This window comes from Petromyzon marinus, chromosome 8 (genome assembly GCF_048934315.1).
Source record: "Petromyzon marinus isolate PM22_M1 ecotype Great Lakes invasive population chromosome 8, UKy_Petmar_22M1.pri1.0, whole genome shotgun sequence".
NCBI lineage: Eukaryota > Metazoa > Chordata > Hyperoartia > Petromyzontiformes > Petromyzontidae > Petromyzon > Petromyzon marinus.
This window is the reverse complement of record NC_133674.1, coordinates 10689529-10707650: the sequence shown is the minus strand read 5'-3', so window position 1 is coordinate 10707650 and position 18122 is coordinate 10689529. Positions and strand designations below refer to the sequence as shown.

Here is an 18122-nt window from a genome sequence, read left to right as displayed (position 1 = left end):
AGACAAAAAAAAACTCTGGTAATTCCCCCAAAGGATGTGACTAAGCGCTTGCGGGAATCATTCCGTTTACCCCAAGCAGACGGACCGCTAGACTGCCCAGTCACTTTGAGAGCATTTTACATCAACGATGCGCCGTAAAAAGGACCTCTGTAAATAATGGTTACAGGATTCATTCTGTCGACCCCACTCAGACTGGCTCAGCGGTGAATGCGCTGACCGCTAGACTGCCCATGCAAGGAGGTCTGCATAGCAGAATGTTCTCTTGTTCTCAGCCCTATCTAAAGTTCGTCATCCTTACATGAGCTCAAACTCAAGAAGCCTGTGGTCCAATCTGTGGTCTTTTGTCCGTCTACATTTTTTAACAGTTACGTATAAATAAAATTCCCTGGTCTTGCAAGTCCATGGTTATGATTGGTTAATGATTGGCAAGACCACGTCTAAATAAACTTAGACTGTTTTAGTTTACCAAGTAAAGCCCAACCAATTTCGTAGCTCTTTTTAAGAGGCGACCCGGTGATGATAGGTCATCGAAGTGGTTGATATCATCACCACACGTGGTAATTTATAGCAGCAATCAAATTATCTAAAGGCATACTCCTAAGCCCTTGTAAAGGAAAAAAACACAAATGAATGTAGAAATTGTCACAGAATTAAACGGCCTAGTCTGTACAACACAGTGTGGGTTTCAATTTACACGGAATGCATTTTAGAAGGGCGTCGTCCGATTCTGGGATAAAAATTTGGGATTTAATTGACCACACTTTACCACTCTGGTCAGTGCAGATTGATGAAGGTGAGGAGCATACACGTGGCAACATAGAAGCACATTACAATAATATTTTTTTTTCTGCACTGCACTGCCCTGTACTAGCCCATCACGTAGGCCCGCGAACACTCTGGACAACCTATCTGTGTATGGTGGCCACCAACTGAAGCACTATCCGTGCTCACTCTTATTTAGAACTCAAGATCTGCCGACATAACGCAGATTCCAGCTGTTTTGGTCCGTTCATTGCAGTAACAAAGGCCTACCAGGCCAGTGTATGGTGCTCCTTAATCCATGAGCAGCGTGGAACTTACCAAAGATTCCCTTTTGTAAGTGCCTACCGGAGTGTTATTTCAATGTTTCAATTTTTCTATTGTAAATGTCTTATTTTTGGACGTCATTTAAAACTTTTTAAAAGTTGTTTTTCAAAAATAAAACAAGGTACAGTGATCATCTCCATCGTTGTCCTGAATAAGACTAGCTATAGCAGGGTTGAAAATCACGGCTAGGGTTATGATGAGGGTCTTTTCATGGGATAACCGTCGTTGGGATCCTATACAATGCTGCGAGGTTTATCGAGTGCGGAAGAGCGATGGGCCGGGTGGACCCCTCCCAACCTTACAATTGTGAGTTTTTTTTTTACGTTGCATTTCCTCGCTCGAGAAAAAAAGTATCCAAAAATACCTCTTATGCACATACACCACAGAAACGCCACGCAATAGACACTTTTCCACTTCCTCTCCAAATGAGGCACCTATTTGGAATGCGCCTTCAGAGTGGCAGTCACCACAAAAGGGGGGGGGGGGGCAAAGTTTATTCATTACAAGTCGTTTTTAAAGGGGCCCTCTGTCCTGGCACCCTGCCATGTGCCTTCCTGCCCATCTGTGTGCTAACCAGGTCAGCCCCTGGTTCCCCCACCTGCAGCACAAACCCGTACAAAAGGCCATTGACAAAGCACCGCATGCGGCCCGCGGGCAAGTACACACGCAGGCTTCCTCCTCCACCCTCGGGCTCAAAATAAAATGACAACCGCACAAGGCCATTACGCAACGGCGCCTCGGGGCAACAACTTGGGGACGAGTTTCGTTGTTTTTTCTGGAAATGCAACCCCCACCCCAGGCTCGCCTCGCCTATCGCGAGCGCTTTTGTATATTGGCCGGGTGCATGGATTTAAGGCATTGCTGCGAGGGGCTCAATGGCATGGCTGGCGGCATCGCTTGGCAGGCCCAGCTTCCTGTGGTCGACATGTAAATCAAATGAATTAATATTGATCGCACAATACTGGGCCGAAGCCATCATCAAAAAATGTGCTTTTATAATTTTGCCGTACTGATTTGCATTACAATGTGGGGATGGCTGGTTAATTGCTGCCATGAAGCCACGCTGTAATTTATATATTGATCGAAAAATCAGCAATGTGAATCTGATTTCATGACCATATTATTTCAGTATGTCCTCTATGCTGATGTATTTTTAGAGTTACAATTACAAATACATCTTTGCCTTTGGCCCAGAGTAGTCACAATCATAGTTTATGCATCTATCTTGTTAATATTTAATTACTTCTGCAATCAGAACACATTGTTCTGCTGCAACATATGGTTGTGGATTAAATGACTTTATGATTAGTTCAGTTTAAGAACAAATCTCGTGATGGCATTTTCCGTCCCCAGGCAAGAGCATCAGACGACACAACAAGCACGCTTTCATGACATTTTAAACTGTTGTGTTCCCCGGAAGGGATGCTCTTGATTACCTCAAATCATTTCCATTTATTTTCCCTTTAACCATCTGACAACACTCTGAAAATGTTGTTCTCCCCTGCAAGGTATCCTTTAAAGTAAAGCTGTACAGACAAAAAAGTAAAAGTGTCTCAAATGCTCACCTCTGTTGATGGCCATGACCCAAACAATTAAAAGTTCACATCCTTGAGCCAGCAACCATCCTCTCCATAGGACGACTGCTGTTAACTTTGCATAACATGGCACCCATTCTATTGACCCTCGGAGACACGACGGGCTGAGCCACACTTGGGCCAGGAACTCATAAAACCTCCGACTGCGAGTAGTACCCCAGGTACCAAATGGTCGGATATCACGATGTAACAATGGCAAAGTAGTTACAGGAAATCTTGAAATTAGGACATGGAAACACAATGATTTCACTGTTTGTGATCGATTTCACATGGCATTTAAATATTTTGCCAGGCATTTTTATAATATTCTCCTGCAGATTTTGCAGGTGGCTGTAGTGGGAATTCAACCTTTAAACTAGTGAATATAGTTGGTTCAGAAGAAGGCCCACCCAACAAATTAAAAACGAGATTCTGAAAAATCGTTTGGAGGAGGCCAACGCTGCCGCTGTGGGCCTCCCATATCAGAGGAATGAGTGTTGACTCACACACCGCTCGCAGGCATCCCCATAGTCCACACGAAAAGCACTTCAACAGAGCTCTGCGCTGGTGCTCTTAAATAAATGGAGGCAGTCACAAAAGCTGGCCCAGGGTCAGTTTCTCCCATCGCTCGCTTACTGGCTAATTCCCGAAACAGCACGTGTGCCACTTTTCATAAAGCACTCTCAATTACGCAATGAATGTACACCTGTGTTTTATTCATTGTAATTGCATTTTATTTTTTGAAACCGAAGTTATTTAAAATGATTTAGTAATTTGACCACGAAAGGTATACCGGTGAAAAACTATTGACTAATTTACCAATTTGACTCAAGCGGAGACGATCCCGAACGGCGCATATCACCCACAGTGACTGACGAAATGGAAACATGGACACTGCCAAACAAAAATGAACGGGGGGGGGGGGGGGGGAGATGTAAAATGCACAAAGAAGTACGAAGAGGTTCGTGCTTGGAAGAAAAAACGATTCGGAGACAGAAATACGAACACGTGGACCAGAGAGCAGGTAACAAAGTTAGAGACGTCGTGTTGAGGGCTCGGGTGGTGCACGCGCTTAGGCAGGAGACATCGGTGGAAGCGACAAAGGCCGATGGTTAAGACCAACTAGACAGTGGCAGCCGAAGCAATGAACCCAGCTGAGAGGGCGACCATCGCAGGGGACGGAGCGATGAGGTCGGATCACACGCACAGCCACGCGGACCGTGAGAGATGGCCACGGCTTAGAGAGGGCCTTCATCCAGCGGTGGATCGAGCGTGGTCAATCGTGATTATTGAGAACATTTGAACACAGAGTCAGCCTGAGAGATGACCAGCGCAGGGTGGTGCCATGCACTCTGCATTCACCACAACAACCCTGGTTTTGATTCCCATCAGTGGAAAATGGTGTCTTACCATAGCCCTGCACATATCTTAGGCCAACTCAGAATAAAATGCCTAATAGTTAGAGAATGTCCACACCAGCACTGGTGAGACAACGTCGGCTTAGCTCGCATAGTACTGGACCAAGAACAACATACAAATACTAATCGGCCATAATGGAGGCTCACAAACCAGATCTTGTGCCAATAGTCGAGGCAGGCTTTAAAGCCGAGGTAACGGACTCCTCTGTGTGCAGTCACCAACAAAACTCAACTGACGCTGGGCATTGCGTTGCTTGGAGAGAGACGAGAAACAATGAAAGTTGCTTAAACAAAACTGGGACCCGATAGTGTGACCATTGTTGTGTTAATAGAGCCCGAGCGTCCTGCTGTGATGCTAGCGCACTTATACGGACTGATGATTAAACCGCACACGAGGGGAGGGCCCCTCATCTGTTTGTGGTTGAACTGCCATGCTGATTGCTCATTAGATGCCTCATCTCCTTGCTCGAGGAGATTCCTCTCCCATCGCCACCAAAGCCACCAGAAACACCAAAACAAAATCACCAGAACCAAAGCCACCAAAACCGCAAGGACCACCGAAACCATCAAAAACACCGTAACCAGCAAAATCATCAGAACCACCTTCTCCACCATCTCCACCATCTCCACCAAAACCACCAGGTAATACCAGAACCACCGCCACCGCCACGTGGCAAGACTATTATCTGTTGGTGGCTCTGAGCCAGTCGTGGAAATGATACATTTCTTTGGCAGGGGCCAGTCCCTCCATGGGGTAAGCCACAAGGTGGTACTTTGCAACTTTCAAATTGTGAGTGGAGCAAACTAACCGCAGCAAGAGGCTAGAAAAGATAACGAGTATTCGTTTGCTTTAGGATGGCCATTGGATGCTGTACGTAACCGTTTTTTTTGTTTTAAGAAGCTTTAAAGCTCGCAAACCATTGTCTGTTGACGGCGCAGAAAGAATATTTATGGGCAACTCAAGTGGACAGGATCCAAGGGCGCTGCTCAGTTTGATGCCTCATCACCAGCTGTTTGGGATCCCTAAGCAGCAATATTGTTTTGCTGCTCAAACGACCCTCCTGTCTGCCTGTAATGTTTTGGCATTTCTGCAACTCCAGGTTCTCACACAGCACTCGTACAAACACACAGCTCGGCACATATGTCTCATAAACACACAAACAGGCTCTGTCACTGAACATAAAAAAGCTGTCGCTGCTGGTTTGATGGACTGGTTTGACACGGACACAGTTTATGTCTCTTGGTTGCATAACCACGTTCTCATAGGCTCTCTATTTAGACAAAAAAAAAACTTCCTCTCAAAATGGGACTGCCAGACAGCTGTCACAGAACCAATGCTCCAAAATCAGCATCTGCAAATGCCAGCCAGAGCGCAAAACGCCTTCTATGACTGCTGGTATTTGTCAGCGTAGCCTTAAAAGCAGGGTGACAGTTGCTACGTTGCTGATCACTACAATTTGCTTCTCTGCAGCAAAAAGGGAAATCGTCCGTGCACACAGGAGAACAAATTACTGTTTTTCATTTTTACGCAACTGACACTGCCAACCTTACGTTCTTCCTTTGTCAGCGAAACTTGACTGCCAATTATCTGCAGTGAGGCTCTGAGCAGCAGCCACATGCTCAAGTGAGGGCCTTTACGAGCACATCTTTAATTGGGGTCACCCTGCTGCTCGTCTGTCAGTCTGTCTTAAGGCACCTTGACGAATTACGCAATAACATATAAACTCCTTCATTCAATGTAGACATTACTGCATTACTGGCACGTGCACAGTGCCGATGAACGATTATATTTCAGGGAGGTTTGAAACTGGTTTCATTGTAAGTTTAGGGGTGCAAATGCCATTTCCGGTTGGCCGATGGCGAGGGTGCCACTTATCCATGAGTAGGCAATGGGAACCATACGCAGGCTGCTGTTTGGAGCGAGTGTGTGAATTTTCACCTGTGTTTAATGCACGGTTATTTAAGTGGAACATTCACGCCCCACATTTCATTATGAACCGTGCAACAGGGCTATAATTCGTATTTATTCAGAGTGAAATTAATAAAATTGTCAAATCATGTAAAAAAGACATAAAAGGGTGTTAAAAAAATTGTCAAATCGTCCCCGTACCCAAACGAGCAGGGTGCAGAGCCCTCTTCTGCTGGCAGACGTGCAGCAGTGGTGGACCTTCCGCATTACCGTAGTGGCCTTCCCACAGAAAGCAACTCAAAACTATTGATCTGGTTTTAGTTTAGACGACAGTATTTCTTCATGTACCGTTTCCACAATGTTTTTTTTTTCTTGCCAGGTGGATCAGCGGTAAAGTGGCTGGCAATGAGATGGTCGAGGGCCCAAATCCTGTTTGTTGTTAAACCCAAATGCTGCGTCGAGAACAAACAAATAATTACACCCGCTTAGACGACTTGGACTGCGTGGGATTATTGTTTCTCTCTCATGTGCACACAAGATGCACTCAACTTTCAAGCGAGTTACCACACACTGGGTTCAATTGGAATTGCAAGTGGTTCAAGTGGTTCAGGTGCCACTTAATATCTCGAGGGAAGTTGTCACCACTGGGTCAAGCTGCTCCTCATTAAAAAAAACACAGGTCAGAGGAGCAGACGGCATCTTCGCTATGAAATCGTCGTACGCGTCACGCGCCGCGTGCACTGAAAGAGGGGGACAGTGAGTGCCGTGCAAGCTAATAATACATCACACACTCTACATAAGCGAACCGACAGCACACCCTGTATTAACTAATTTATCAACACTAATTAAAATGAAAAAAAAACTGACCGCATTCTGCTCAGAAGACAGGGCGTTACCAGACAATGCAAAGCTTCTATTTATGTTGCTGCTACAAAGCAAGTGTTACGATGTGCTGGGAATTTTGTGTGCTTGTGCAGCGCTGCCAATGCAGTTAGTTTTTTACTTTTTTGTTTACACGGATACAAGGTCAAGTGTTTTGTGGCTTAAACAAGCGTGGAGAAGTACTCGCTTCCATTGTCGGTTTTGTGCTCGTGGTGAAAATTCCACATTGCCATGACAATGTCTATGGTCTATCCATGAAACGATCGAATTACTTCCCACACTTGGGGGACAATGTGACTTGACTCTTACAAAGAGAGGCCATAGTTCTGTGAATCTTCCGATTCCTGTCGTGTTTGCATACCAGGGTAACACCCTTTTGGATGCAAATGTAACAATGTTCCCGAAATATTGAATGTAAACCTTGTTCTACCTTGAGTTGGCACTGCATTTACAGCGTATGTACAATTTTACAAACCCACCCTAGATGCAAGTAATCTTCAAAATATATAACTTGGGCCACCACACTCGGTGCACCGTGCAGAGATGTGGAACCAAACCGCCCTGGCTCAGGAACTCATCTCAGCCTTGCTTCGCACTGCCCCCGGTGCCAGACCACGCTCGTCGCCCAGCAATTCAACTTTACTACATTTAACAACCCCCCTTAGTGATCCGGTTGTCTAACACCTCGTCTGGGTCTCCTTACACACTCCCAGAAATCCAATGTCTTTTGGGGGGGTTGGGGGAGGGGTGGGTGGGGGGGGGCAGCTGCCACTACCCAGACGAGTACTAAATCATCGAGTGCTGCTTCAAAATAAGATGGCCACACGGCGAACATTTCAATGACAACCGTTGGCAAACTATAAGCACGTGAAAGTCCATCAAGGTCCAAACAAACGGAGCAGTTTTACCTTTGCTTGCTTTTCTCCGGCCATTCCGATGTCGCCGTGACCTTGACTCACTTTGGGATGATGTGAAATTCCACCCAGGCACTCTGCTCTCTCCCACCGCTTCCCCTGCCGAGTCAGAAACGCGCACAGCTGAGAAACGGCCTCGGGTCGGCAAAACGCATTTCTCGGTTTCCCTCCAACTGGAGGGGGACCGTCCGCTACTGATGAATGTTGCTGGCGTGCTTCTCTCGGTTGTGATTTAGTTTAACAAGATTCATGTACAGCCCATGTACACTCTCTCAAACGATCAGCTTATTTTAATTATTCAAGAAGAGATGTACAATGTGACATAATGAAGGGCACAATAATGGCAGATATATATTTTACACATACATTTAGAATATAGCCTTTATGGCTATCGTTTCAATGATGCCATAGGAAATTTTACTTGATCTTTAAGTTTGACTTTGGAACTTTGAGAGTGCAAACGAGGGTTCGCATAAACACTGGGTGGGTCATTGGCAGCTTGAAGTGAATTTCTTGTTGAGGGTGAGAGAATAACTCCAGCCATGTAATAATGTCTGAGTTTGGATCTGGCCCGAGAAAAATGCAATTTTAGTGTCCAGTATTGAAATTCTCATGCTGTCAGAAGTGTGTCCTCTTGTTGTGAACGCATCACCGTGGTAAATAATCAGCAGATGAAATTGGGAATAATGTTGGATATTGTGTGAATTGTAAGGTGCTTGGGAGTAAATGAAAAATACCAAAGGAAAAGTTTTTTTTCTGATGAATGCAGCATTCCAGTTTGAAGTGGAGTCTATCTGTGCTGGCAACCCGTAGAAATTCCATATTTCTATGGCAAGAGCTTAGGTGCACATCAAGCAACCATTCTTGACATTCCAAAAAGTGGCACCTTATGTCATCGACTCCTTAAGGATCATGATGATTGGCCGAGTCGATCGTAAAAAAAAATGGAACTCGCAACATCCCAAGTGAGTGAAACACTCTGCCCGCAGTGCCAAACACCTGGATCGCAGTCACGGCATGAGCATCTACGGTGGCGATTCAGCTCAATGGGTAAACGGACGATACCAAACACACGGCGCTCGTACGGTGTCCGACCAGGGATATGAAACCACGCCGCCACTGAAAACGCAGGGCCACGCTGACCGAAGGCCTCCTTCGGTTGTGTCAGCCGAGCGAATGGGGCTTTGCCGATGACGCGGCCTTCCCGTGCCGCGGCGTGGCGGCACGGGAAGGCCGACCAGCTCACGGCGCTGCAGAGCTCCCGCACAGAGCCCGCTCAAGCTGGCGAGGCGGCGCGCTCGTGCAACGGGTCGCCTAGCAACCGGCAACACCGACCGAATATAGGTCGCGCGCAATTTGTTTAATGTATCGCGGTGCCCTGCAACAGATCGCGTTTCGGCGAAGACTTTTCGCCGGAACGCTCCGCGCGAGCGCGCGCGCTCTCGCACGGAGCGTTGCGGCTCCGCGTCTGGAAGCAATTTCTCTAACGGTACACGTCGGGGGACTAATTAGGAGCACGCGGGCGCAACGTGTTTAAAAGTAAAGGAAAAAAATTAACACGGGCGGGCCGGCGTGAGTGCGAGCGGCTCCGGAAATCAAAGGCAGTGGCGGCGTGGTGGCTCCTTCAAAGCCAAGACGTATCAAAGTGAGCGAATGTGAAGGGTTCAAACAAAGGTGTTGTGGTTAATGCAGACATGAATCCTTGTAAAAAGGTTTCGGTTTTGTTGCCAGAAAAAAGGAGAAAAACCCTATTATTCCCAAAAAAGTTGTTGCGTTTTAGGTCATATTTTATGATATACAGTGAGGGAAAAAAGTATATGATCCCCTACTGATTTTGTACGTTTGCCCACTGACAAAGAAATGATCAGTCTATAATTTGAATGGTAGCTTTATTTGAACAGTGAGAGACAGAATAACAACAACAAAATTCAGAAACACGCATGTCAAAAATGTTATAATTTTATTTGCATTTTAATGAGGGAAATAAGTATTTGACCCCTCTGCAAAACATGACTTAGTACTTGGTGGCAAAAACCTTTGTTGCCAATCACAGAGGTCAGACGTTTCTTGTAGTTGGCCACCAGGTTTGCACACATCTCAGGAGGGATTTTGTCCCACTCCTCTTTGCAGATCTTCTCAAAGTCATTAAGGTTTCGAGGCTGACGTTTAGTAACTCGAACCTTCAGCTCCCTCCACAGATTTTCTATGGAATTAAGGTCTGGAGACTGGCTAGGCCACTCCAGGACCTTAATGTGCTTCTTCTTGAGCCACTCCTTTGTTGCCTTGGCCGTGTGTTTTGGGTCATTGTCATGCTGGAATACCCATCCACGACCCATTTTCAATGCCCTGGCTGAGGGAAAGAGGTTCTCACCCAAGATTTGACGGTACATGGCCCCGTCCATCGTCCCATTGTTGCGGTGAAGTTGTCCTGTCCCCTTAGCAGAAAAAAACACCCCCAAAGCATAATGTTTCCACCTCCATGTTTGACGGTGGGGATGGTGTTCTTGGGGTCATAGGCAGCATTCCTCCTCCTCTAAACACGGCGAATTGAGTTGATGCCAAAGAGCTCCATTTTGGTCTCATTTGACCACAACACTTTCACCCAGTTGTCCTCTGAATCATTCAGATGTTCATTGGCAAACTTCAGACGGGCATGTATATGTGCTTTCTTAAGCAGGGGGACCTTGCGGGCGCTGCAGGATTTCAGTCCTTCACGGCGTAGTGTGTTACCAATTGTTTTCTTGGTGACTGTGGTCCCAGCTGCCTTGAGATCATTGGCAAGATCCTCCCGTGTAGTTCTGGGCTGATTCCTCACCGTTCTCATGATCATTGCAACTCCACGAGGTGAGATAATCGCACCAACTGTTGTCACCTTCTCACCAAGCTGCTTGGCAATGGTCTTGTAGCCCATTCCAGCCTTGTGTAGGTCTACAATCTTGTCCCTGACATCCTTGGAGAGCTCTTTTGTCTTGGCCATGGTGGAGAGTTTGGAATCTGATTGATTAATTGCTTCTGTGGACACGTGTCTTTTATACAGGTAACACGCTGAGATTGGGAGCACTCCATTTAAGAGTGTGCTCCTAATCTCAGCTCGTTACCTGTATAAAAGACACCTGGGAGCCAGAAATTTTTCTCATTGAGAGGGGGTCAAATACTTATTTCCCTCATTAAAATGCAAATCAATTTATAACATTTTTGACATGCGTTTTTCTGGATTTTTTGTTGTTATTCTGTCTCTCACTGTTCAAATAAACCTACCATTCAAATTATAGACTAATCATTTCTTTGTTAGTGGGCAAACGTACAAAATCAGCAGGGGATCAAATACTTTTTTCCCTCACTGTATACACACACATTTTATATCATATTTGTATATGATACGGACAATTGTTATTTGGCCATCTGTACACATTGTAAATCGAGTGTTCAAATCGCAACGGGAAGGTTTGGGAGTTCAAACTCCAGTCGTCAGATGCTTCAGCCCATCCACCCTCCAGAGGCGATCTATTGAGTAAGAGTTCATGAATGATTGTTCTTTGGAGAGACTTTCCCCTGCCATACCAACGTGGAATGTTTACTGCTGGCCCACAGCTGCCAATAGGCGAGCACTTTCCCCGTGCCCACTTGAGCAGCGACAGCTCGACTTTATTTTAGCTACATCCCAAAAGGTGCTGCCCCGTTCATTGAACTCCACACAAACAGCCGATCCATATTCATGAATGAGCTGAATGTGACACGGGCTTTAACATAACATTATTCAAGGGTCCAGTCTTCCCACAACCTCTAGACTTATTTAAGTTCATGGACAAGTATAAAAAATGCCTCATAAGCTCTTAGGCCTGGGAGAAAATCAATCAAATGCCAAAAAACACAATTATATGATGGACATGTTGATGCAGTCCCTGGTATCCTGGGTGAGATAACCACACGCAGTGATGAAGTCGTTTTACCTTGCATGGCTGCGCGGGCCCAACGCAGGCATTAAGCTTCGCGAGCCAACTCATAAGATGCCAACATTTTTAGGTGACCCGATGCCAAATATCAGATTTTCTTTTTAAGTAACATTTTGACATTGGAGGCAACGTTGCAATTAAATGTAATTCTTAGCAGGTGGCTTCAGCATCGGGGGGGGGGGGGTGGCGGGCGCAAAATAACTGACGGCTTCAGTCAGCCCAGTCTGGGTTGCAACGGCGTGGGAAAGCGAGAGCTCAACCCGGAGGTTCCTGTAAAAATCGGTCACTGCCACGATTTGCTGGCTTTTAACTGAACAAAAGTCCCGCTGCGTTGTGGAGGGGTTTCATTTTTTTGCGAATAAACGAACGCTGCGTTGCGTCGTGATCCTGCAGGCCTCGTGGTGGAGAGCGCCGCCCCTAATCACTTCCACCTTCCTGCGTGGTTTACGCAGAGCCCGCGGTAGCCACCCCGCCAGGCCCAGGAAAACGGCGTGGCCCACCACGGACGTGGCCACTGTGACTCATCACTCGCAGGGACGGAGCGAGCCAAGAGCGGACGCGGCCAGAGGTGGATCTTGAGACGTCCCATAAGGAAGGGGCGGGGGGGGGGGCGGCAGGCGGGGGGGGGGGGTGCAGTCCCGGAATTTCAGGCCTTTTTAAATAGGGCCCCATACATGAATGAAAACAGCATTCGATATATTGTCTCTGGTAAACATCAACATAAGACATTGTGTGTGGTTTCTTGGGGGAAGGGGGGGTGTTGGGGTTGATTGCCCCCCATCGCCTCCCCCCCCCCCTGCATCTGACACTGGCCGCAGCGAGAGAATGTCAAGGAGACAGACGCACGAGATTAAAAAAAAACTAATTTGCAGCGGGATAGAGAGAGAATTATGAATCGTGGGGAAGCGATATCAAGAGATAAATACAGAGCGACAGATTGAGATGGAGCGGTGCTGACTCCGAGAGATGACGCAAGATGCGAAATGAGAAGTGCAGAGAGATAAACAGAGAGCATTCTGAAGAATTGCGACACATGGAGAGACATTCTCAAGAGAGATATCGAAACATAGGTGGCAGACACAGGGTAAAGATATAGGGATATGATTATGTAGCAGAGCTAGAGCAATGAGAGACGTAAAAGATAAGGTCACAGAGATGGAGGACAGATATTTACGAACTGGACGAAAAGATGGAAACCCAAAGAGACGAGGTAAATGAAAGGCAGAGGAAGAGAGATACAGAGAGAATTAATAAAAGACAGAATGATGTAGAGTCACGTATATAACACAGGGCCAAGGAAAAAGCACAGACAGCCATACATACAAAAAACATTCCGTGATGTTTACAAGGATGGAAAGACAGTGACATAGGGAGAGAGAGAGAGACATATAATGAGACGCATAGACAGAAACGTTATTCATAAAGTAGAAACGCTGACATGAGTAATCCACCAAAAAAGAGCTCCTGATTTTTTTTTAAACGGATGGATACGGACCAAGCTGGTTATCACACGAGACCGCTCAAGTCCACCGCTGGGTCAAAATTACCAGCACACTCCTTTCAAAACCGCATGTCCACATGTTTCTATTATGCGAAATCCAGCTTGGGTAAAAACTGTGGCAAAACAATGTTTCTTGATTGTGAAAAACAAGCGGGAACAGGATGATAGCAGCTTGCACGGGCATTTGCTTCATAACTCAGACTCAAATCACATTTACAACGTTTGACAGACGAGCAGGAAAGCAACGCAAGCGGAGAGCCTGCACGTGACTCACAGAGAGAGCGGATGGCTGGCTATAATCGTCTAGTCCTCGTTAAGCTTGCCCCTGGGCCAGTCTGCAGAGGCAATTCGATTATTGCAGCTGCTCAGTAGTTCCCCGGCAGGGAATTGCCGGGAGCATGCTGTGGACGTCCAGCAGATATTTAAGGCCAATTGAAGTCGTTTTTTTATCATTCAGCACAGGTTAATGACGTCACTTGAACTGTTACGAAGAGAAGTGGGCATGGGTAGGGCATGGTCGCTCGACGGCACGATAGGCAAAGGTCAAGACCAATGATGGAGCGGCAGCCAAGGAATGGAACGTGCCCGATAGGATGATTACCTAGCAGGTTGAGAGGTGACAGCAACACAAGTGGACCTTCATCTCGCAGTGGAGTGACCGTGGCTGATGGTGACAAGTAGGCCAATGTCTATTAACCACTTTTTGACAATATATCAAATATCGATACATCTTGATTTAATACTGCTGTCAAATATAAAATCAAATGGCATTTCATCACATTATCCATGGGGTTACGTGGTATGCCATGTGGCATTGTGAGCAGAACACTCAAACTACATCAGATGTTTGAAAGTTCAAACCTCTTGGCAGAAGTAACCGAATTATCCCTCCAGAATCACTCAAATGAGTACCACTTTGTGGGAAGTCCAGGAGTGATTGTCCTGGCAGGGAACGGCCTCCGCCATAGGAATGTGGAATTTCCACAAATGGAGGCTCAGAGGTCACCAACAGAGATGAGCCACAACCCTCGGCTCATTTGAGAATGGGAGACATTTTTACATTGCACCGTAACCCGGCAACCCATTACAGGGGCGCCGCGTAATTGGTCAATCCCACAATGGTTTATTTTTTTTAAATCAAGGTGGGAAAATACAAGGGGTGATGTGGCCAGCACGCAGCATGCCTGACCCACCTTGATCTCCCACTTCTACCAAGTGCCGAAGTTCACAAGACGCCTGCACCAGGTATTAATTTCACGTGGATTCTATGACCTCCGAGGCTCACAGCAGATTCAGATACCAATTTCCACTGGTGTTGCGCATCAGCTTATTCAGGTCAACCCATCACATTGTTGTCTCTCTTCCACTGCGACTATTACATCTGACAGTCCCGGTCACTAATGACCTGATGGGACTCATTTGTACGACTTCTCTCACCCATACGATGTCTACTCGCCCCACTGGAGGATAGAATATTTATCCTGCTCTTTCGCTCCTCGCACAGCTCGGCTTTGGATCTGCCTTGCTGCTTTTGAAGTTCATGCAACCTGGATCAATTTGGGAAGCGTGTCAACTCCTCTCACCCACTACTCTCGCAGCCGTCTCTCTCTCTCTTGCTGCCTGCTTTCTGTTAAAGGTCCCCAGGGGCCACTGCTTAGCAGCTGTGATTTCAAGGGAAATATCATGCATGAAAACCACACTCACTGCTATTTTTTAACGTATAAAGACAAAGGTAAAGGCGCAATTCTGAAATTACTTGCAGGCGTAAAGGCCTCCAATAGAGGGAGCAGTAGAGAGTATCTGTAGAGGCTATTTTGGCCGACTCTTCCACGCTGACCAGCAAACATCTTGGAAGAGGTGGGAGTCACCACAGTTGACCTCACCACACGCGACCTGCCGATCTTAGCGCTGTGGTGAACCCAATTAGACTGCTGGGTGGACAGAGGCGGGGGGAGAGGGATACATTTTTTTGCAAGTGCTGGGAGTTGGAGAAAAAATTTTTGTGACCTCTGTACTGCAAGTCCAGCGTATTATCCGTGACACCGTGGCAGTATCATATTTTCTACGCATACAAAGACCCCCAGTATAGCCTTAACAGACAAGCTTCAAATCAAGATTGACCTTAACAGATTGTTGGGGCAAGTGCGGTTGGTGAGCACTCTACGAAGGCTGGAACGGCACACGAAGGGGAGGATGGCCAGCACCACGCCCGGCCGCCTTTGTTTCCCGAGTGGCGATGTTTGCAAACCATACTAGGTACTCATTTAAGGCTGAGTCAACCTAGGGGATGACCCAGGACAGGCTCCGATAATCGTCACTGGTGTTGGCCGTAAGCGGGAATCGAACTCGGGTCACCGGGTTCATAGTGCAGTGCGCTAATCGGTACACCACCACTCCTATTGCATATATCCACAAAATCACACACACACATCACGGATACTGCATCGGACAGGGGCGATGGCTATGAATGCGGTTCGCCCGTCGCATATTCAAAGGCCGGCGCGGGCTCTCGGTGGCCCAGCATTTGCATGCATTAATCCAATTAGTGGGGTACGTTGAACCTCGCGCGCGCGCGTGCGCAATCGGCCTGGCAAAGTCCCCGAATTTCCGCATCAAGGTCAATCCGGTCCACGGCGCCGCCTCCTGCCCAACTAGCCCCGTTCGCACGGGGCAGTGCAAAGTGCGCGACACTCTCCCTCTCTTCCCCGTTCAATCGGCGGCCACTGGCTGCGCATTAGCTGAGGGGGGGAGGGGGCTAATGGCATTCCGTGTACGCTGATGTAATGCTATTTAACAGGGTTCCTTTGATTTATGGTTTGTTTCTGTGTTTTTCAGTTTGCCAAAAGCTCCATTTATATTTCTACAGCGGGGCACACAGGATGTCCCTGCGAGCGGTTCACTGGTGCTGCGAGGTTAAAAAGATTTTTACATTCGCCCTTAGAATGACGTTATCGCACGGGATGCAAGCCTCACTAACTTACAGCGGCGTGGTAGCACACGCCTGTAATCCAGAAACCAGGAAGCGGGGCTGGTGGATCATGGAGTGATGAAATTTCCATCCACCTGTTCAAAAAAATCTACGCGTCTCTAATTAGGCAGTACAGCAAATAGCTTTTGGTTTGCAGTTGAGGCGTTCTCTCCCCATATGCATGAGTTTCCCCAGATACTCCGGTTGCCAAGAGGGCGACTTCATGGGATGGCCCTCCTGGCGGGGAGTTACAATTGTCGTTGCACACTTGCGGTGGCTCCATCCTGACTCGTACTGCAAAAAGAAGTCTTCCTGCACAATGACATTTAACAAATATTTTATCTGCACCATTTGCATATTGTGTCCTTCAGTCACGTGCGGCCAGGGGAGGCAGGGGGAGGCAGAGCCTCACCTGTCATACTCCAAAGAAAATAGCTGTTACTAAAAGTAAAAAAAAGAATAAGAAAATAAAAAATTAAGATGTTTCCACTGATCTGTTATGAATGTCATTTATGTATGATTTTTTTATAGTCAAAATCGCCAAATTTGCAGAGCTCCGCTGCAAATACAGGGAGAGAAGAGAGGCGAGGCAGCGACGAGCTCAGCCTCCCCTCTGATTGCACAACCCCCCAAAAACTGGATGGAGCGCGGGCAATAATCACGTGCCTGTTACTATCTCTCTGCATGTCACCAATGTAATGTTTGTAGACCCCTTCATTACATGTCCTCGCCTTCCATAGTTCAGGTAGCCTATTTTACGTATGTGTATACAAATATTTAGGCTCGTTGGTCTCGTCATGAAACTGCAATGAAAAAGCACCAAGGGAGGCAGCTATCACATCTGCCTCACTGAGGGGGGCGTGTCAGACACGCCCCCCTCAGGGAGGACACGCCCCCCCTCCGTGTAAATCTGGCTCCGGTACTAGCCAGTGCATCCCCAGCAATTGATCTCACCGCACGTCACTGGTGTCCTCGCCCCCACATCGCCGATTAGCACGGTTGGCTACGTACGGTGCGAAAGAAGCTCAGCATACATACATACATCATTCCACAAAAGCCATCGGGAACAGGCCTGTGTGCAAAGTCAACACGAAGACACGTGTCACGTGTCAACTGGCTGGGTAAACGCCGCGGTTAAAGCGCGCGTCACACATCTCGGTCAAACCCGGCTCCTCCCGAGCCGAACCCAACCCGCTCGGCACGGCTCCGGCATGGCTCGCTTGTGCAGTGGGAAAGAGGTACAAAGAGGCCCCAGGGTTGGTGCCAGAGGTGGCTGCTCACCTGTGCTATGGCTCGTCCTCACCACCGTGTGCTTAGTCAGGTCGACCATGCGGTCCACCTGGAAAAGGCTCAAGTCTTCTTCGTCGAGTGCGATGTCCCCCAAGAAGGCCACTGCACAGAGAAGACACCAAGGGGGTAGATTAAATGAAACCGACATTGGAACCTCATCAAGGAAGACACGGCCAGCTGGCTCGGGGGGGGGGGGTGGCAATACGCATGTCCAAGCACCGCGCTCACAGCGCAGAGACCAAGCGTTTGAATACGGATCTCAAACGCTCGTAGTTGAACCAGGCGATCAAACCACACAATTAAACCGGCAAATTGACAGATCTCGTCGGTCATTAATTACTGCATACACACACAAAATCATAATTTGGATTACCACCTAATCCGGCATGTTCTACCCACGATAATTAAACATTTTGGTGTGCGAGCAATACGATGGACAGTCTTTGCAGGGCATATCACAAGGGGCATCGGAGAGCTCATGAAGTGAACCGAGTGGTTTCTGTGACATGACCCTCCAGGAGCAGGTTCCTGGACACGAGTTCTCTGCGAGCGCTCTCGAATGGCATCATGCGGACGTACAGTACAGCGGGTGAAAGAGAAAAGAATAAAACGTAAAAAAAATGTTTT

At 47.3% G+C, this 18122-nt stretch overlaps 1 protein-coding gene across 3 annotated transcripts in view; it reads right to left on the bottom strand.

Annotated features, from left to right (window-relative positions):
- The window catches only part of TLL2 (tolloid like 2), a 164319-nt gene that overhangs the window by 92932 nt on the left and 53265 nt on the right, over positions 1 to 18122 (bottom strand). For all 3 annotated transcript variants that reach the window (XM_032949702.2, XM_032949704.2, XM_076065654.1), the window contains 2 exons: positions 17487 to 17597; positions 7778 to 7882 (listed from right to left, as the gene is read on the bottom strand). In XM_032949702.2, coding sequence (XP_032805593.1) covers positions 7778 to 7882; positions 17487 to 17597 — 216 coding nt within the window. The remainder of the gene's footprint in view (positions 1 to 7777; positions 7883 to 17486; positions 17598 to 18122) is intronic.